We start from the raw sequence: 21,796 nt of genomic DNA, 5'->3' as shown, positions 1-21,796 counted from the left end.
AGGAATAGATTAAGTCCAGCCATATTTTCCTTCTTGATCGTTGTTTATAGTTTTGATTGTTTTCTTGATTTCAATGAAATCAAAATTTTAAATTAATTTTATATTGTTTAGCATCATATTATTTCAACTTTTTTTAAGGAGGAAGATAAAAGGGGAGAGGGTAAGGGGAGAAAAAAAATTGGCAGAATAGACTAATTCATGATTAGAAGAACCATTTTTTCTCATACAATTTGTCATAGGTTGGATTCATCTAGATTGATATCTTTACATTTCAATCTACAAATTATTTGATAAATTCATTCGTAATTTTTTGATTGTCATTTTTCTTTTGCTTGTTTCTCGAATTTCTAGTGAATTATTGTGGTTTGAATTTTTTTTAGGACGTGTTGCATTTAATTAGATATGAGTTTTCTTTTATTTTGCAAGTAAGCTTGATTGTGTGCTTTGAAGATATAATTTTGCTCTATGTTATGATAGAGGTGATCATGGTTTATGCTTTGAAAAATGGGAGGGTTAGGGTAAAAATATAGGCCCAAAATATGGGTTTGGACAAAAAAGAGACCCGTTTAGAAAACGGGCTGGGCCTCGGGTAAGACTTTTTTGACACGGGCCTGGCCCAGCCCGAATTATATATTAAATATATATATTTTTATTTTTAATCAAATATACTTTTTATTAAATATATATTTTGGACTTTTAATCCGAATTATATATTAAATATATATTTTTTATTTTTAATCAAATATGGGCCGGGCTCGGGCTTAGCAATTTTTTTCGGTCAGACTTGGACAAAATTTTAAGCCCATATTTCGAGCCGGGCCTGGGCCTAAAAAATGAGCTTAAAATTTTTTTTGGGCCTGGCCCGAACCCGGCCAAACCCATGATCACCTCTATGTTATGGTCAATCTTGTTATAAAGATAAAATATTTTAATGAATTCTAGGGTAGTTAGGGGTATTTATATATAGTAAGAGAGTGACTGAACTCACCTTTAAAAATTGTTTAGAAAAAATGTTGAACACAGTTTTAGGGATTTTATTGCCCATTATGTTATGAAAATGATTAGAATGCATCACATTCTTGTGTTGCTTAATTCTCATTCTTTATTTATAATTTAAATTTATGAATCACGAAGATGAAGAAGAATTTGGTGAGAAAGGAGACCAAAGAAGATGAAGAAGATGTAGAAATTTTTTTTTAGTGTAATTTAATATAAAATATTATTTTCAAATTTCGGAAAATATAAAAATAAAATATTTTTAATATTTTAATATAAAATATTGCACCAAATAAAGCATATACCTCTCAATTATTGCACCAACCAGTTTTGTTCGTTAAAGCGACAATGGCAAATGACAACTCTATAAAATTCCCCAAAGCCAAAACATTTTATTGATTTTTAAGGCGAAAAAAAAGAGAAAAAAAAAACGAAGAAAATGGCGTCCCTCTCTGCCCAAATCCCTCCCTGCTTGGCCTTAATGATGGCTGCCTGTTTGATGATAGGCATCAATGGAAGCATAGATGGAGCTCAGAGGGAGTTCGATTACTTTGCTTTGTCTCTTCAATGGCCCGGCACCATCTGCCACAAGACTCGCCATTGCTGCTCCTCCAATGCCTGCTGCCGAGGGTAAATCAGCTTTTCAACTTATTCTCTCATTTCTTCTTCTTTTCTTTTCTCGAGGCAAATTTCATTCTTAATTTATTGTATTAGTTTTTAATCTTTTCGTTTTCTACCTGGCAGCTCAAACTCTCCAACTGAATTTACCATTCGTAAGTGTTTGGTTTTCAATATATTAATTATTATTATTTAATCATAGAGACTCTTGATTGAAATCCAATGGATTATCCATAAAATATAAAATTTTGTGCCAAAATACTGCCGTCCGCAGTTTAATACCAGTAAAAAGTAAGAAGCGGCGACGAACTTAAAAAATTGCAATTGTAACCATATTTTAGGTTTCTTGTAAAGGAAGAGAGGTTTTGAGATAGTTTAGGTTTGTCAACTCTTCCATGGTCAATAATGAGCAGACCTTAATTTCCCCTCTAGATGTTAATCCATCACGGACATGAGGAGACTAGAAATGTGCTAATATATATATATTTACTTTTATCTTCTTGATAGATGGTTTGTGGCCGGATTATAATGATGGAACCTGGCCCTCCTGTTGTTACCGATCTCAGTTTGATGTCAAAGAGGTGTGTTGTTTCTGTTATTTAATTTGCAATTTCTTCTTTCCAAAACATGTTTGATTACTGCACCTGGATTTCAACCTATGCCCTATAGCTTTTGTAACTTTATGGAATCAGCTTATGTATAAAGATGCTTTAAAGCCTGCCCGGCAACTGTTTTTCATTTACTTATTTATGCGTGTTGAAGACTGACACCAACGTATAGTGAGCATTTCCTGATGACATAGACTACACCTTGTGATATTCTGTCATTGGTATAATTATTCAGTTCAATAGTTTCTTCCTTTTATTTTATGATATCTAATGTGTAGAGATGTATTAAGTTTATAGCAATAGCATAGCTACCTATTTCGGTTTATTTGGAACTTAAAAAATTGAAATAAAAACTTTAACAGCTGTTATATTGGCACATATCTTCTTCTATGTCCTGATACATAGGATAACATCTGTGCTTAAACAAATTCTCTTTCTCCATATATATATTATCTCTCTACTTGTGTATTCAGTTCAGTACTTATGACATCTTTTGGCTCTCGTGCCTTATCTTTGTTTCTAAATGTACGTAGATTTCAACATTGCTTGATGCACTTGAGAAGTACTGGCCATCGTTATATTGTGGCAAATCATCAACTTGCTTCAGTGGAAAAGGGTTATTTTGGGCTCATGAGGTGGATATTGTCTTGTATTTCTTATATGTTTCTAAGTTATTCTCGACCAAGGCAAAAAAACTAATAATTGCTTCGTTCTTGAATCTATTGATGGCGAAATTGGGATGCGATCTGGAAGTGGGGTAAGTATCTTCAGCTTTGTATGATATGATTTACTTCTTATGTTCACTTTATAGGTTTTCCACCTTATTCGAAGTATGAGATATTTAAGAGGGATGATGAGATTATGTGCCTGCTGCACACCTGAACCCTCTTCGAAATATTTTCTGTTGGTGAAATTTTAGAGCCGTCAGGATGCTAGTACAAAATGACAGCTCTGACCATATGAAATGAATGGCAGTTTATAAGACATAGGATCAACCTTAAGCAATCAGATGGGTGTAAAGGAAGGGAATCAAAAGGAATGCTAATGCCTAGTAGTTGACTGTTCTTAAAATGACCTATTTGCTTCTTTCGTTTTCATTGGGTTGTTGAGGCTTTAACCAAAAAAGTAAAAGTTGATTAACATGTTTTATAATTAGACATGGTAGATTTTATATGTGATTATTGATCTTGAGAAATGGCTATTTATTTTCCTTGATTATAATCTGATAGTACCCAAGGAAGTAATGATGATATTTTATTTAGATATATTTACCTAACATAATGCTGCTTTCCTAATGAATATATCTACAAATAATTTGGTTAAATTTTGATGAACAAGCACTTGCAAGCATAAAATTTAGGGAGAAAATAGTACAAATACTCTTTTATCTCAGTATTTACTCTTGCTGTTTGTAAGTATTGCATTTTCACTTGCAGAGAAGCATGGAACTTGCTCATCTCCGGTTATTCGAGATGAATACAGCTACTTTATAACAACCCTCAATGTTTACTTCAAATATAATGTCACGGTAAGTTTTAGAAAATCATGTTTTGTCTTATATACACCCTGGAACTTCCTACGTGTCTTTGTTGATCAGTTTGTGCCCTAAATGTGCATCACAATTAATTGAGTTCTGCATGTAGCTCTTTCTTTTGGGGGACAATTTTTATCAAGAAAGCCAAACGTATTAACAGTTACTAGTTCTTGCATTCTTATTGAGGTTAACACTAAAGCAGAGAAAGAGAGAGAGTATGAGATATTGGTGGACCTATCACTTATTTTCCGAATTCCTGTTAATTGTACACTTACTGAGGAAAACAAATTTCTTTTTGTTTCATGCCCATGTTCCATGTTACATATCTATGGTTCCTAGCCCTAAAGGATCTAGTCTTGGGATTGTCTTCTAAGTGAAGGAGTATGACTTGTCTCTGCCTATTTGAGCAAGTTATTTAGCACTTCAATTGAGTCATGAATCTTCTGTCTTATATGGCTAGGTTCCTTCGAGATCTTATAGGTGCTGCTTGGTTCTAGTAAGAGTTGTTGCATATTTTGTACTCCAAATATAACGTATATTCAACTGGTACTTGTTAAAGTGACTCGGTATCTACCTGAATATCAAATGTAGCAAAAAGGAGCATAAGTTATGGTTGAAAATCAAGACTTGTATAAAAAAGGTGTCGTTTATGAATCAAGCTTTTTCTACTTGCATGAACAATATGCTTGCTTATCTATGTTAACAGATTACAAAAATAATTAACTTCACTATTTTGATTTCTGCCTATGCCCTTCAGTAAGTACTCTGTTGCCTACCCATCTTACCTTTTGTTTGTATCTAAAACTCCAGTGAATAGTTTGCTGATCTCTTCTTTTATAATCTATGAACTATTGCAGAGTAAAGTTTATTCTATCATCTTTTTAGCTATAGTTTACAAGTAATTAGTTTTTACTTGAATCATTACCTAATATTGGAAATAATACTGTTATATCTGTTGACCAATTTGACTGAAAACTTTCCTCTACAACCATTAATTGTCAGAAAATACTGAATGAAGCTGGATATGTTCCTTCTAATAGTGAAAGGTATCCTCTTGGAGGCATTGTCTCTGCCATTGAGAATTCTTTCCGGGCAACACCAGAAGTGATTTGCTCAAAAGAAGCTGTGGAGGAAATTCGTTTATGCTTCTTTAAGGATTTCAAGGTCAGCTTCACTCCGTCAACTCATTCTTCATAATTTACATCATTTGTTATTAGGGTTTAGTTCTGATCGGTTGGTTTTTTCATTTTTTTCAAACTGTCTGTGATAATTTAGTTTTGTTCGGCTCGGTTCTCGGTCATTATTTGATTAAGTTTCAAAGTATTTTTCATAAATATTTCTAAATAAACTAAGCAATGACCCTTATATAATTTTTTTTTGAAAAATAAAATTTTATATAGAATTTTTAAAATATTTTGGACATTTTAAATATAAATTATTTTATATCATAAAAAATCAAAATTAATTATAAATTAAACGAAAAAGAATTCAATGCGCTCCGTATAATCACAGTTTTTCAACTTGTATTTCAAAAACCATCCAAATACCATGATTCAGGTCGATTTTCAATTTCTCAATTTTTTTCCCTCTATTTGTTATGGGCTTTACCCCCATGCGGTTCAGCGTTGATGTGAAGAATTCATAGGATTAGTTTTCTTCGCTAGCATGGACTTTTAGCTAGGTAAAGAACCTCTCTTTTGGCTGTAAGACCGTAAATCAGTATATATCATACTAGGTCCTAAAGAAGTAGCTATCATGATGCGTGCCTATTCTCCCCCCTAAAAAATCTCAATTTTATTCAACTGAAAGAAAGCAGCAGAAAATATCATCAGGACCTTTGATATGGCAGCAGAAATCTATCTCAAACATGATTTCTTATACATGAAGAAACCTCTTCGTTATCTGATGAAAATGTTTCCTCTAATTACAGCCTCGGAACTGTTTGGCTTCAAAGACCTCATGTCCCAAGTATGTGAGCTTGCCAGCCTATGTGTCGATGGGTAAGTTTCTTTGAACTGTAGGCCACTTTAATTACTTTTTACCGTAGATTAACATGCAGCAGACTCCATGACCGCTCAATACTCATTGTAGGTTGTAAATTCCCAATACTGCTCGACCAAAACATAAAATGTTGTGACACTTTTTTTGTTCAAATTAGGGTTTGCTCATTTCTTTTGTGTATTACAAATTACCCTTGTTAACTGGGATTTACGTTTATTGTTTTTTTTTTTTTTTGCAGGAAGGGAAGCATCGGAATCTGAGATGGCATAGGTATCTGATGATGAAGCTCTGTAAGGTCAGCACTGAAGTTTCTGTCTGTAAAAGAATGTAATATATATTTCAGATCTTATGCTGCATTTTACGTGGCTGTATCAGGGTTCCTCCATCAAACTCTTCACCTTGTTTCATTTAATCATCAAAACTGTTGTCTTATATCATCTGAGCCCCTTTTACATAATCAAGTTGTAAACTCGATATGCTTTATCTTGTATGGTTAATGGCTGCAATATTTCTTCCCCTCTTCATTCCATCTATATTTCTCCATGACTTAATTAATCATTCATTCTATAAATACATTTTTATCACCATTAAAATTTATCCAATTTAAACTCAAAATTGCACCTTATGCAAATGAACATAATCAAATAAATTATGTTTTAAAAATAAAAGCCGATTAAATTTGGGCTCAATCGTACAAACAAACAAAGCCTAAGGCTACTTTCTCCAATTGGAGGAGCATTTTAGATAATAAACAAACAACAATTCTGGTTTTCAATGCAAATTCTAGCACCAAAAACCAAAGGTAAGGGGGCAAGATAATTCCCAAAATTGTAATGTTGAGTGTTCACTTTATCTACTTCAGCAACCTAATCATCACCCTTATCGGAATCATTGTCAACTCCAGCAGCTGAATTCAGAGCTTTCAACCTATCGATCAACTTAGCCTTCCTTTCTTCATAAGACAGCTTCTTCAGATTGTACCTGTTGCACAAACACAACGACAACATTTACATCAGCCTTTTAACTTCTTAAAAACCATAACTCTAAACAACAATTTCTGTTTTCATTTTAAGCTTAGAATTTCAACCATCCCTGGTTTTAATTTGACCTGTCTGAACCATGTTTACAAAATTGATTTGCCTGAAGACAAAAGGGAAAAGAAGTTATACCTCTTATGCTCCTTTGGAGGTTCCTTCTTGGATTTCTTTGCTTCGGGATCTGCACGAATAGCAGCATGAACCTTTTTGTACATTCCCTCAATGCTGTCAGGCTCAATGCCTCTCTTTATGTACTCGCTGAAGTGAGACTGGTACTTCTCTGGCTCATCTTCCATCAAATTCTGTTAACTTGATAAAGTGAGAGACTTGCAGACAGACGTATATGAAATGAAACTACGGTCATATTGAATGCCTATTACCAAACTTCAGCACATAAAATATTATTACTTTCCTATACCATCAATTCATTAACTCAAAACAGTAACTTCATGTATGCGGCAACATGACCACCATAAATGTATTTCCGGTGAACTTCGGGGTCAAGTTGCTTACTGTCCTTGTTAAATCCAGCAAATCTCTTCTCACTGTGCGGAATATCAACTCCACCATCCAAAGCTCCCTAAAAGCAAACAGAAAGAATACATGTCTGTTAAAGCTGGATGGATACATAACATGCATGGAAATTTTAATGCATAAGAACGGTTTTCTTCACAGCCACAAATGGGTAGTAAAGTATGATCCAGCTGTCAATAAGAAAACCATAATAGTTCTTGCAGCACTATATGTACAAAATTGTTCCTTTCACTTCCAAAAGTTAACAGCCTAAACAAAATGCAATGTTATGCACACATATACATGATGTCTTAGTATAAAACTTAGCTGGCATAATCATAATAATTCATTACTGAAATTAAGAAACTAGAAGAAGAAAAGCCAAAGAATACAATTTGACTCAAGGAAAAATACTATTAAAAGTGGTTCCACAATACCTTGAGAACACTGAAAACACGGTTACCGGTGGTTGTTCGTACAAGACCGACATCAAGGAGAGCACGGAAAGGCCTCCTGCTCTCTGCTGGTTCAACAGTGAAGTCATCCCCAGTTGCCTGTGAGCAAATTACACACATAATTTGAACATAGTTATTATCCATCTGAATAAAAGATGTAAACTAAACATATTTCCTCCATCTGAAAAGCATGCTGTATACCTCAACATTTCCTTCATACTCAGTGTCCATCTCCAACTGTTTCAGTACTCGGCGAGCCAAAAGGAGTCCAACACAGTAAGCTGCGTGAAAAGCACCATAAATGAGATACCATTCCCATCCAAGTTCAAGAGACCATCATTTTAACATTTACAAAAGTAAATCACACACCTGCAGCATAATTTGTGAGGCCAACTTCAAGTCCATAGTGAGGAAGCTCATGTGAGTAAGCTGCTGCAAGAACTATATCACCAGAAATACTAGCATGTATAATTTGTGCAACTATCCTTGTTGGTCTAGTAAATGTGTTAAGGTTAAGATACTAACTAGCAGCACAGAAATATTGATATTAATACCCAATGGAAAATAAAGAACAAAATAGCACATCATGCATGAAAGAAAAATAATAGTATTTTAGCCCATCTAATGGCCTATAGAAGTAAGTCAGTAACCTCAATAAATCAACAGACCAACCAAACAAAATTTTCACTACAAATAACAAAACAATTGCTGCTAGCTACTTGCATTATAAACCAAATGACAATAACAAAAAAATAATAAAATTCAGAAAGACAGAAATTAGGATACAAATCGTGCAACCAAACGGTATTTTGGAGTGTTGTACTTGTTCTTGTCCTGATTGATAAGACGGATCCTGGCCCGATAATCCGTCTTGCCCTCTAAAAGATTTAAACAATTGTTACAAGTATAACCTCAAGATAGCAAGTATCAGATTTGCATATCACCATTCAATATGTAGGCATCTTTATTATACCTCGCCTTCTCTTGAACTTAACTTGAAATCTCTTGAAGTAAGCCTTACTCTTTTGAGCTTTAACATAAGCCTGTACCATACAACTTAACAAGTCAGAAAATCCAGGCAGCATAGATGATAAACATCTCAAATGCTAGTCTACCATATGTTGAAAGCAGGCTACAAATGAATACGGCATGTACACCAAGGCCGTAGAAGAAATTCATCGGCTTCTTATGGATAGTCTTGATTAGAAGCAAAATAATTGACATTTATAATACAAAAAAAGATCAAAAATAAAAATAAATCTGCAGTGGATCGCAGCTTAAAGCTAGTAAACCAATAAAACAGTCAACTATTAAACTTCGGTGCCTTCACAATCAAGAACAATTTGCATTATGTCAAAACTTAATGCATAGAAAATTTCAGGTTCAAAAAAAAAAAAAAAAAATTAAAAGAAGACGCTCAGTAGTACTCTATGACATAAAAAAATCATACACAACTTAAAACATCCTTAAATATATTACGAGAAACCAAAAAATAATTAGTTCTTTTCTGAACAAAACCATAACAAAGTTTAAAAAAAAGAGTTCAGCTATCATATTTTCATAAGCTTTCAACTCTTAAGCCATCAAAATTGAAAAAGAAAACAGAGATCCGACATTAAAAACTTAATGTAGGCATTATACAAAATGATTTCAGAGTCCAAATTAAAATATAACATTTATATATATATATATATATATAAACGAATGTGGAAGGTGAGTGTTACCATGGCTTTGAGCTCAGGGGTTAGCTGCTGATCTTTGAGACTGTTTAGCGGGAAAAGAGCGCTAATACTCTTACTCAACCCTAGCAAGTTTTTTTATTTGATTTTCATCTTTTTGGTTAATGGTCATGTTTTGTCCTTTAAGTTTAACTGAACGTAACTAAATATATAAATTTATATTTTTATAAAACATGTTACGAGTTAAGTGGGTACTATCTTAGTTGAAAATTCGAAAAAGATTGATATGCTTTTCTTAAATGATGTTAATATTATTATAGTGTTTTAGTATTTTCATATTTTTATATAATTTTTTGAGTGAAAGAACTAAAAATTATAATTAAATACATGTTTAATATAAGATTTATAGGTAAATTTTTTACCGCTTCACCTATAAAAATTACTGAATAAATTTTTAAAAAAATTATCAGAAATATTTTTTTTTCCATTCACATCTTAATTGTAAAATAACATTCTATATATATATTGATTCATATTGTACATGTGTATCACTTTCTAAAGTTTTTGTTTGCATTCCCCTTTATTTAGCGACGTATTCATTAGTTTGGTTGACATAATGATAGTTTATTAAATATTTTTTTATTATAATAATATTTTAATAAATAAGAAGATGAGTATTTGATACATCAACAGTGTATTTTTTTTTATTCCACAATCTCTAATTTTACTTGTAAAATTTAAATTTCACTCCTAATATACTATATGTTTTCCCAAATTAGAATACAATTTTAACATAAATTATTACAATAAGTTTATATTTTTAATAAACATACTTGTTTTAAATTTTGTAAGATTAATAATAAACAAAATATTAATTTTTGGAGAGGATAAAAACATTGTTTTTAATTTATTACTTATGTATTCCTTAAATCATTTTATGCAACAAAACAATATAATAATATTATTCATCTATTCCATTCAATCAACTAAATCATACTTATTATTTTCCTATTCTATTTCCACCAAAATAATTATTACTTTTATGCTTTATTCTTTTTTAGCGATTCAAACGTGTTGTCTGCATGAGAAAGACCTCCTTATTGTTTTAGGGTTAATTTAACATTGTTTCTCAGAAGTACTTTTGGAATAAAAGGTATTTTTGAGATAAAAACATTACTAAACAAGATGACTTCAAATTTTTTTAAAGTGTTTTTGGGACAAAAAAAATATTTTACAAAAAAACTTATTTTTTGGCCAAAAATAGAAACAAAAAAATTTTAATTTTTGCTCAAAAGTATTTTTTAGTCCAAAAATACTTTTGAGAAACAATACTAAACCGGACATTAAAATCATTGACTTTGCTTCCTTTGTTTCTTCTTCATCAATAGGTTCTTTTTAAATACCTTCTTAGTGTTGTTTAAAAACTAATTTTCTTTGTGGCTTAAAAATTAATTTTGAGGTTTGAGATTTAAGTCTCCTCATGTTTGAGAGATTTATTCTGATTTAAATATAGAAATATTCTAATTATTAAGCATCTAATATTTATTTGGGGAAAAACTAGAGATAAACAATGACATTCAGGGTCCATGCCCTTCAACTCTTTACAAATAGCTCCTTTACAACCACCAGCTTTGCAACAAATGGAGCAGCTCCCAGTTACAGGATCATCATCAATCCCCGTCAAACATTTTCCCAATTCTGGATGATTACATATTGCATTTGCACGTGATTCAACTACTGCCGTCACACGTTAATTATTATGTTGTTAAGATAGCAAAATTTAGTTAATTCAAATATCTTTAGGAAGTGAAAATATTTCAATGACAGTTAAAAGAATGGATTTTTTCTTAAATATATTAATTATATAAGTAATAAATTTATAAAAAAATTGATATAAAAATTAAATGTATTTTTAATTGAAGTGGTAAAATTAAAATGATAAAGAATATTAAAAATTTAAAGACGTAATTACTTCAATTTATTTATATTCTAAACTAATTTTGTTTTTTGTACCTTCTTAAATTGATTTTCTAAAACATATGAATAAATATAATTAGATGTTTTTTGGTTTTTAGGAAGTGACATACCAACAAAGAGAATGAGGGCAGCTATGAGTAAAAAAGAGAAAATTTTCACGTTTCTCATGTCTATCTAAGATCTTAACTATTACAAGAAAAATTAAATTAAGAAGAATTTTAAGACAACTAGTTTGAGGAAGATGTGATCGAAAATTAGGGCTAAACTGATTTATATGCATACGTATATAGATTTCATAAATGCCAAAATCTAAAGCTTTAATTTGTTTGTTAATTTTAGATTCTTTTTTATATGAAGAGATAAATTTGGCAATAAATGCAAATCCTTGCTATACTTCAAAAGAAAAAAAAAATCCTCTAAGGAGTTTTTTATACGACAAGTGGGGTGTTTTCTTTATTGAGGTTTTTTTTTGTTATAAATATTTTATTATTAAGTAGATATACAAATTTCTGGTTGAGCATCACAATGACGATGACATATTGAGGTGTCATCAACTTGTATACTATGAAAATGAATGGTTGTTCATGTTAGAATATTCGAAAAACATGATAACACATTTTAACAAAAAGGAGAGGGAGTGGAAACGTATGTCTTCACACAGGGGTGAGACTAGGTGGTTTACTTATATTAGAAGAAACTTTTTAAAGATATTTCAAAGTGTTGCTCATATTTGGGCTATAAAAAGTGATGAAAGGATGTGCAAAAGCATCTACACGGAATACTCGGGTAAATGTTTATTCATTATGGATTCTGATGGTCGAGTAAATTTTTTTCCCAATTTAGATACACAGAATAACAAAATGAAAGATGATATTGACGAGCTAAAAGTTTTGATGGACTTCATCATCTACTATCCTAGGTTATAATCATTTCAGATTGTCTTAAACTAATAATTTTCTTGGCTATCTCGATTCTAATTTTTTGTAAGTTAATTGCATCTTTCGCATCTTTATTTTAATTTCCACATTGATAGGACCAACGTGAATCCTAAGTTTTTAGTTAATGCTCCTTTTGTTTGGGGAGATGCCGATAAGTGCTGCTTCCTTAAAAATTTGGATTATCTCATAAAGAGAAATGTGCTTGATATAAAAGCATATTATAAAATTTAGCAAACATGCAAAACTTGTGCAACATATGTGCAATTATATTAGTATATATGGGAAAACCAATACGAATTTATAAACGAAAAACCAACACCATCTATTTGCACTTTTGAACGGTAAAAGTAACAATTTATAAGCCTATTGCATTTTGCTATTTGGTGTATCTAAATTGGGTAAAATTTTTACCTGACCATCGGAATCCATAATGACCAAACACTTGGGTCTGTGTAGATGCTTTTGCAACTCCTTTCATCACTTTTTCTAGCCCAAATATGAGCAACATTTTGAGATATCTTTAAAAAATCTCTTTTAATATAAGTAACCACCTAGCCTCACTCCTGTGTGAAGACCTATGTTTCCACTCCCTCTCATTTTTATTAAAATATGTTAATACGTTTTCAGAATGTTCTAACGCAAGCAACTATTCATTTTCATAGTATACAAGTCGATGACACCTCAGTATGTCGTTGTCAATGTGATGCTTAGCCAAAAATTTGTATGTTCGTAAAGCTACTCTTTTGTCTGTATCAAGGGGTTTTAAAGTTTTGAAGCGAAGAAATTCACTCAACTTTTCTTCCTTATACAGACAAAAATGTAGCTTTGTGGATATAAAAATTTGTGGTTGAGCATCACTATGATGACGATATATTAAGGTGTCATTCACTTGTATACTATGAAAACGAATGGTTGCTCGTGTTAAAACATTTTGAAAACGTAGTATCGCATTTTTTACAAAAAGGAGAGGGAGTGGAAACGTAGGTGATAAGTGTTAAAAGTAATATGTTTTAATCCCATTCTTAATGTAATTTTGGGTGATTATTCGATGCTAATGGTGAATTTTTATGCTCCTAATCCTTTAAATCTATGTTTTTATACTTAAGAGAGCATTTGGGAGCAAAAGGAGTGAAAATCGGAGCAAGTTACATGTGCTGTCATATAATACTCAAGAAAACAACTCGCAAAATACCATTGAAGCCGATTCTGAAACAATTTTCTGTCAAGATTGAAGACTCCCAGTTGATTTCTCAGAAGATTATAATGAGTCTCCTTATTTCTTTCGGATATACTATCTTTGGGATGTTTTTCGTAACTGAGTGGAGTTGCATGCAATCCTAGAAATAGAACGACATAAGTCTACCGGATTAAAGTCAAATCTAATAAAGGAATCCATAGATTGATTTAATGCGAAAATAGGGGTTTTAATTAGAAAGAAATTTCAATTAATCAACTTAGAGTCAGTTGTTCTTATTCTCGAAAGAGATATTAACATAATTTAGAGATTTCTATGGATCAAGATACTAAGTAAATAAATTGCATAATTTAGATTGATAGTGACAGGTGAAATCTAAGTGAATTCTTTCCTAGGTATTGTTTTGCTTCTTCGTTATTGGTCAGTTATTTTCCTATTTTGTTCTTTTTTGTGTTCATTAGTTAATTAATTTAGTTAAATTTAGATTTTAATCAATCACTTGAATTTATCGCTTAAATAATAGAAAGATGTTAATTACTAGTACTTTTAGTCTTCGTGGGAACGATATCTTTACTCACCGTAGCTATACTATTAATTGATAATTGCACTTGCCTTAGTCAAAATTTTAGTTGGTTTCATGGATGCATCAAGTTTTTGGCGCCGTTGCCAGGGACTAAAATATTAGGAAAACTGTATTTCTATTAATTTAGCCATTTTTATTTTTATTTTAATATTTTTGTTTTTAATTTTATTTTTACATTTTAATTTTTCTTTTGTTTGATTCCGACAGGTTTTTTTGTTCTATGACTAAAGGCAACCCGTCGGAACCGTTAATTTTTAATAGTGAGATTGAAAAGACTACTCGCAGAAATCGGAGAGAAGTTAAAGAAGCAAGGTAAGATCAACAAATTTTAATAGATGATTAAGAGAAAAAATATATTATTACAGAGATGGAAGATAATCAAAATAATCAACAACCTCCTACACATCCTGCTCCTTGGACTATGTATGATTATGTTAAGCCTACTCTGATTGGGGTTGAATCGAGTATTGTCAAACCGACAATTACTGCAAATAATTTTGAGATCAAGCTGAATACAATTCAAATGGTGCAGCAATATGTTCAGTTTGATGGGTCGCAAGATAAAGATTTGAATGTTCATTTGGCTAAATTTTTTTGATATTTGTGACAAATTTAAGATTAATGGCGTTACTAGTGATGCTATACACTTACAGATGTTCCTATTCTCTTTGAGGAGCAAGGTAATATAGTGGTTGGATTCACTTCCACGAAGTTCTATCATGATTTGGGATCAGATGATTGAGAAGTTTTTATTGAAATACTTTCTATCGGCCAAAACAACTAAGTTGAGGAATGACATCTCTTCATTTTCCCAAATTAAGCTTGAGACACTATATGATGCATGAGAGAGATTTAAAGATCTTTTGAGAATGTTCCCTCATCATGGGTTATCTTTGTGGTTACAAGTTCAAACCTTTTACAATAGTTTGAATCCCTCGACTAGACAAAATGATTGATGCAACAGCTGACGGAACATTGAATAACAAAGCACTTGAGGCTGCCCAAGAATTTATTGAAGAGATGGCATTGAATAATTATCAGTGGCAAGTCATGAGAACAAAATCGATCAAGGCAACCATTATTTTTAATATGGATGTAGTTGCTATGTTGGCAAGTCAGGTTGAAGCATTGAGTAAAAAGATTGATGGTTTAAGTTGCAATAAACATGAATATTAGATAATGCAATACGATCGATTGAAACGGGGATGATTAATTCAGAATATTCTCCCTTCAAGTCTAACATGGAGTATGAGCAAATCGATTTTATAGGAAATAATTCTAGACCTCAAAAAAACCTCTATAGCAATAGCTATAATCCAAGATAGAGGAATCATCCAAAATTTTCTTGGGGCGGTTAAGGTACCCAAAGGTAACAACCCCCTCCGATTTTTCAACAACCTTATCAACAAGAAAAGAAACCAAACCTTAAGGAGATGTTAGGTAAATTTATTTTGGTGTCTGAAATTAGATTTCAGAACACTAAGACAATTTTGAAAAATTAGCAAGCATCGATTTAAGGGCTTGAAAATCAGATTGGATAGCTTGCTAAACTGTTTCGAAGAGACAGCAAGGTAGCTTACTTGGTAACACTGAAACTAACCCAAATGAGCAAGTCTACACAATCACTATTCGAAGTATGGGACGATTAGTCGAGCCTGAAAAGAAGTTGAATCTAAAAGTTGTTGAGAAAAATGATAAGGTTGAGGAAAACAAGAAAGAGCATAAGCTGGTGGTTAGAGAATAAAAACCACAAATTCCATATCCGACAATAATGAAGAAAGACTGCATGAACGAACAATATGATAAATTTTTAAACTTTTGAAAAAATTGTATATTAACTTACCTTTTGTTGAAGCCCTTTCGCAGATACCAAAGTATACAAAATTTTTAAAGAAGTTATTAACAAATAAAAGAAAGTTAGATGACTTATCAACTATGGAGCTCAATGAGGATTCCTCGACCATTCTCCAAAACAAACTACCCACCAAGATTTCTTGGTCATTCTCTAAAACAAACTACCCACCAAACTTAAATATTTAGGGAGTTTTACTATTCTTTGTTTGATTGGTAGCTTGAATGTAGAAAAACTTTTGGCTGATTTGGGTGCTAGTATAAATCTAATGCCTTATAAATTGTTCAAACAATTTGGTCTCGAGGAATCAAAACCCACTAGGATGAGTATTCAATTAGCTGATAGATCAATTAAGTATCCTAGGGGTATCATTGAGGATGTACTTGTTAAAGTTGATAAATTTATATTCCCTATTGATTTTGTTATATTGGACATGGATGAGGATATTGAGGTACCCATGATATTAGGCCGACCCTTTTTAGCCACTGCTAGAACTGTTATTAATGTGGATAATGGTGAAGTATTGAGGGTAGGTGATAAAGAGGTTACTCTTCAAGCATGCAAATATGTGAGAGTTTCTAACGAACAAGGTAGTACTCATTATTCTGATAATGTTAGTAATTGTGCGATTCAACATTCTTTGTAGGAAATCAATCACGAATACGTGTTAGAACCATATCCTACTCAAGGTGATAAAAATCAAGGGACGAGTGGAGAACGAATGGTGCAACTTGATAAATTAGATGAATGCCAATGAAAGGCTTATGAGAAATTGAGAATGTTCAAAGAAGTAACAAAACAACGCCATGGTGCGCATGTAAAAAGGACAAATCAATTCAAAGTTGGAGACAAAGTGTTGCTAGACGAGCCAGATCTATAAATGGTCCCTGCAGAGCTTAAGTCAAGAAGGTTGAACCCATTTGTGGTACAAAACGTATTCCCATACAAAACCATTAAGGTAACACATCCTGAATACGACACATTTAAGGTAAATGGTCATCGACTCAAACTTTATTTTGGTGGTGATATTGATAACGAGAGAAAGTAGCTCCAGCTCTAAGATCTGCCTTAACCATTAGCTTGAAAAGAGAAGTCGAGCTTAGACTTTAAATAAGCACTCTTTGGGAGGCAACCTGAGTTTGTTTTTTTATTATTTTATTTAATTATGTTGCGTGTTTAGTACACTTTTTTTATTATTACTTAAAAAAATTCAAAAAAAATTCAATTTTTTTAGATTTGAAAAAGAATTCGAAAAAAAGGAAAAAAAATTAAAAAAAGGTGGTCCACATGGTCTGGGGTAGACCACACGACCTGGACACATGGGCGTGTCACAGGCTGTGTGAACACTGGAGCTAATTTTTCAAAATTATTTTTTTGACCTACACGGTTTGAGTGGAGGCACACGGCTGTGGGAGAAGCGAACGACAATTGACACAGTTTGAGTGATGACACACAACTATATGTGACACACGGCCTGGACACATGGGCGTGTGAATACTAAAACAAATTTTTAAAATTGTCTAACATGCCACATGACCTCACAGAAATATACGGCCTGGCCATACGACCGTATGGCTTACATGGCCAGACACATGGCCATGTACCTTTTTTTTTTAATGCTAGGGGGTTTCATTTTCTTTTCCTTCCACCCAACACCATCGTGGGTACCCACCAAACCAACCTTCCTTTTTATTTATTTATTATTTGTAGTATTATTGTTTCCATTTTTATTTTGCTAAGTTAGTTATTAAATTAGTATTATATTTTTTTGTTATTTTCTTTTGAATTATTTAGATTTTATTTATTTATTTTCTTGTTATTCGTGTTTTTATTTTTTAGACTTATGTGTTTAATTTTAATTTTATTTTGAACTTTACTGTTATTGTTTTATCAGTTTTTTTCTATTTTGTATTTCTTTATCTTATTTTTTTATTTTCTTATTGGTTTGCTCGGAAACATGTACTTCTTGCCTACGATTTCGGTTTTTACTATTCTGGCAAATTCATCCAAATTTAGGGCAGTTTCAGTTCTCTCCCTCCCTTATGATATTTTGCTTATTCTGTTTATATCTATTTGTACATTGAGGACAATGTACATATTAAGTGTGGGGAGGATGTTTATATGCTTATGTGATGAAATCTCTGAATTATTGTTTGTGTTTAAGTAATTTTCTCACACCTATCATTGAAGTTATTTTTTTTAATTTAGAGTTTTTTGTAATTTTGTTTTGGGAATAATTTGTGGATATTTGTGCACTGTTTGATTTATATTGTAAGACACGAAAGAGCAAAGCATGATAAGTTTTTTTTCAGAAATTATTATTTTAGGTTGTCTCCCTGAACTGAATAATTATTTTGAAATTTTAAATTTTCAAGTTTTACATCAAAACTATAATTTTTTGTAAGCTTTTGAGCTTATAGAGCATATATTTATTCGTGCTTATTTTATTTTTGGTTGTGAGTATGTTAACTTGATTTGTTATTTTAAAACTTGCTTCAGTTATGCATGTCGAGACTACATTATTGATTTGATATACTAAGATGATAGATGCACTTAGGATTTCCCCCCACCTAACCTTTAAACAACTTACTTGTTGTATTATCCTTTAGTAAACCTCGTTGATCTTAACACATTTTTTTCTAACCCATTTATGTTAACCCCGTAGCCCATATCTCTGTTGTAAAATTATCCTTTTTATTGACTCCCCCTTTTTTTTGAGATTTGATTTGGTTAGTTGCCTAACTATGTTTCATCATTTGTATTGTTGAGTTCTTGTTCTAAAAAATATGAAATGAAATGAAAAAAAAAATTTGAATTGAGCTTGAATAATTAGTTTCATATTCTATTGAAAAGCTTGTTTTCATTCTTTATTTCTAGTTGATGCAAATTCTTTTACTTCAACATTTGATTTTTTCTAGTTTGGTAACTTATCAAATCGACTCTTGATTATAACCAACTCTTCTGACCTGTTCCATACCCTTAACCTAAACCTCATTACAACCTTGTTAAGGCTTCTTGATTGGTGTGCCATCTCATTTATATAATGGTGTAGATTTGATTTTCAAACAAGCTAATAAATTATAAAACTAACATATTTTAATCCCATTCTCAATGCGTTTTTGGATGATTATTTATGCAAATTGGTGAATTTTATGCTCCTAATATTTTTAATTCATGTTCTTATACTTAGGTGAGCATTTGGGAGCAGAAGGAGTGAAAAAGGAGAAAAAAATCAAAGAAAAATAGCATATTTTAGGAGCCATACGGGCTGGGCACACGCCCATGTGTGCTACACGGGCTGGACACATGCCCATGTGCCAATCTGTGTCGATTTTACCCCTTGCTTCCCAAACACGTGGGAAAACACAATTTTTAGGCTTTCTAAGCATTCTAAAGTCTAAAAATACCAATTAGAAGAAGATATATGAGAGCCATCAAAGAAGATCGAAGAAACCACTTAAGGAACACCATTGGAGCCATTTCCGAAGTAGATTTCCATCAATATTGAAGATCTCTTTTTAATTTCTTCTGAAGTTTTATGAGTTTCTTTGTTTTTTTTTTGGTTTTTTTGACTTTGAGATGTTTTTATTCAGAATTATGAACTAATTTCCTGGATACATAGGGTGGATGAAACCTATGACGAATTCTATTATTTAATTTTTGTTTTACATGATCAATACTTGATTCATGTTCTCAATTATGTGTGCTTATTTCTTGTTTTAATATTTCCAGGATATTAATTCATGTTTAATGTGCTTAATTTAGTGGAGCAAAAATCCCTGTATAAGACTAGATCTAGCGTAATTGAGTGAAGTTGCATGCAATCCTAGAAATAGAACGACAAAAATCTACTGGATTAGAGTAAAATCTAATAGGAAAATCCGTAAATCGAGTTAATGTGACAATCAATGTTTTAATTAGAAAGATATTTCAATTAATCAACCTAGAGTTAGTTGCTTCTACTCTCGAAAGAGATATTAGCATAATTTAGGGATTTCTACGGATCAAGACACCAAGTGAATAGATTGTTTAAATCAGATTAATAATAATAGAAGGAGTCTAGGTGGATTCTTTCCTGGGTATTGTCCCTCTCATTGGTTATATTTCGATTATTTTCTTGATTCGTTCTCTGTTGCGTTCTTAGTTAAATTAGTTTAGTAATTTTCGATTAAAACTCATCACTCCAAATTGTCGGCTAAATAATAAGAAAACAGTAATTACTAATAATTTTAGTCCTCGTGAATAAAATATCTCTATTCACTGTAGCTATACTATTGTTTGATAGGTGCGCTTGCCTTTATCGTAAATTTTAGTTAGTACGGAAAACACACATCACAAGCCTATGGTAATGACATTTCTTATTCGACTATTGAGTGCATATTGCTTGAACCTTAAATACTTTGAGTCCTTTGAGTGAATCTTTAGTGAGGGTTTTAATTCTTGTTGAGTTTGAATTTCAGGTAATTACTGTGAATTTCCAATGCATGATTATCTGTAAATTATTCTAAGGCATTATCGGTGAGAACAATAAATTGAGAGAAGTTAACTTGAATGTGGGTTGAGAATTTTGCTTGAGGACAAACAAACACTTAAGTGTAGGGATATTTGATAAGTGCTAAAAGTAACATGTTTTAATCCCATTATTAATGCAGTTTTGGGCAATTATTTGATGTTAATGGGGAATTTTATGCTCCTAATCCTTTAAATTCATGTTTTTATCCTTAAGAGAGCATTTGAGAGCAACAAGAGCGAAAATGAAAAAATCGGAGCAAGTTACAGGAGCCGTCATAGAATACTCAAGAAAACAAGTCGAAAAACACCATTAAAGCCGATTCTAAAGTAGATTTTCATCAAGATTGAAGACTCCCAGTTGATTTATGAAGAGATTATAATGAGTCTTTTTATTTATTTTGGATATACTGTCTCTTGGATGTTTTTATTTTCAAGCATGAAATAATTTTCTAAATACCTAAGGGAAATGAATTCTATGATGAATTCTATCTTTTGATTTTCATTTTATGCAATTAATACTTAGATCTTGTTCTTAATTATGTGTGTTTAATTCTTGATTTAAGATTTCTATACTATTGATCCATGTTTGATGTGTTTAAATCAGATGAGGAATATACCCTGTTTAAAAATAGATATTGCATAATTGAGTGGAGTTGCATGCATTCCTAGAAATAGGACGACATAAATCTACAAGATTAGAGTCAAATCTAATAGGGGAATCCATAGATCGAGTGAATGTGATAATAAGAGTTTTAATTAGAAATAAATTTCAATTAATCAACCTAAAGTCAGTTGCTTTTACTCTCGAAAGAGATATTAGCATAATTTAAAGATTTCTACGGATCAAGATATTAAGTAAAGAAATTGCATAATTTAGATTGATAGTAACAAATGAAATATAGGTGAATTCTTTCCTGGGTATTGGTTTGCTTATTGGTTGTTAATTTGTTAGTTTCTTGTTTTGTTCTTTTTAGTGTTTGTTGGTTAATTAATTTAGTTAATTTTAGTTTTTAATCAATCACTCGAATTCATCGGTTAAATAATAGAAAGTTGTTAACTACTAGTAGTTTTAGTCTTCATGAGAATGATATCTTTGCTCACGTAGCTATATTATTAATTGATAGGGTCGCTGCCTTAGTCAAATTTTTAGTTGGTTTCGTGGACGCATCGGAAGGTCTTCACACAAGAGTGAGGCTAGGTGGTTAACTTATATTAGAAGAGACTTTTTAAACATATTTCAAAGTGCTGCTCATATTTGGACTAGAAAAAGTGATGAAAGGAGGTGCAAAAGCATCTAC

At 31.7% G+C, this 21,796-nt stretch overlaps 1 protein-coding gene, 1 non-coding gene and 1 pseudogene across 2 annotated transcripts; 1 reads left to right on the top strand and 2 right to left on the bottom strand.

The window, feature by feature from the left end:
- Window positions 1-1,295: 1,295 nt before the first annotated feature.
- Window positions 1,296-6,273, top strand: LOC107955005 (ribonuclease 2). The gene is made up of 9 exons (XM_016890703.2): window positions 1,296-1,626; window positions 1,741-1,769; window positions 2,122-2,195; window positions 2,756-2,857; window positions 2,976-2,979; window positions 3,659-3,750; window positions 4,759-4,920; window positions 5,687-5,756; window positions 5,996-6,273. Exons 1-9 carry the CDS (start codon window positions 1,436-1,438, stop codon window positions 6,025-6,027), a joined length of 756 nt encoding a protein of 251 aa, XP_016746192.1. The 5' UTR covers window positions 1,296-1,435; the 3' UTR covers window positions 6,028-6,273.
- A 121-nt stretch (window positions 6,274-6,394) lies between these two features.
- On the bottom strand, window positions 6,395-9,632 carry LOC107955004 (60S ribosomal protein L5-like; annotated as a pseudogene).
- A 5,284-nt stretch (window positions 9,633-14,916) lies between these two features.
- On the bottom strand, window positions 14,917-15,023 carry LOC121219634 (small nucleolar RNA R71). Its single transcript, XR_005916524.1, has one exon. It is a non-coding gene; the product is annotated as a small nucleolar RNA R71 (small nucleolar RNA).
- Window positions 15,024-21,796: the final 6,773 nt, after the last annotated feature.

The sequence above is a fragment of the Gossypium hirsutum genome, chromosome D07 (assembly GCF_007990345.1).
Source record: "Gossypium hirsutum isolate 1008001.06 chromosome D07, Gossypium_hirsutum_v2.1, whole genome shotgun sequence".
Lineage (NCBI taxonomy): Eukaryota > Viridiplantae > Streptophyta > Magnoliopsida > Malvales > Malvaceae > Gossypium > Gossypium hirsutum.
This window is presented reverse-complemented; position numbering and strand designations above follow the sequence as displayed.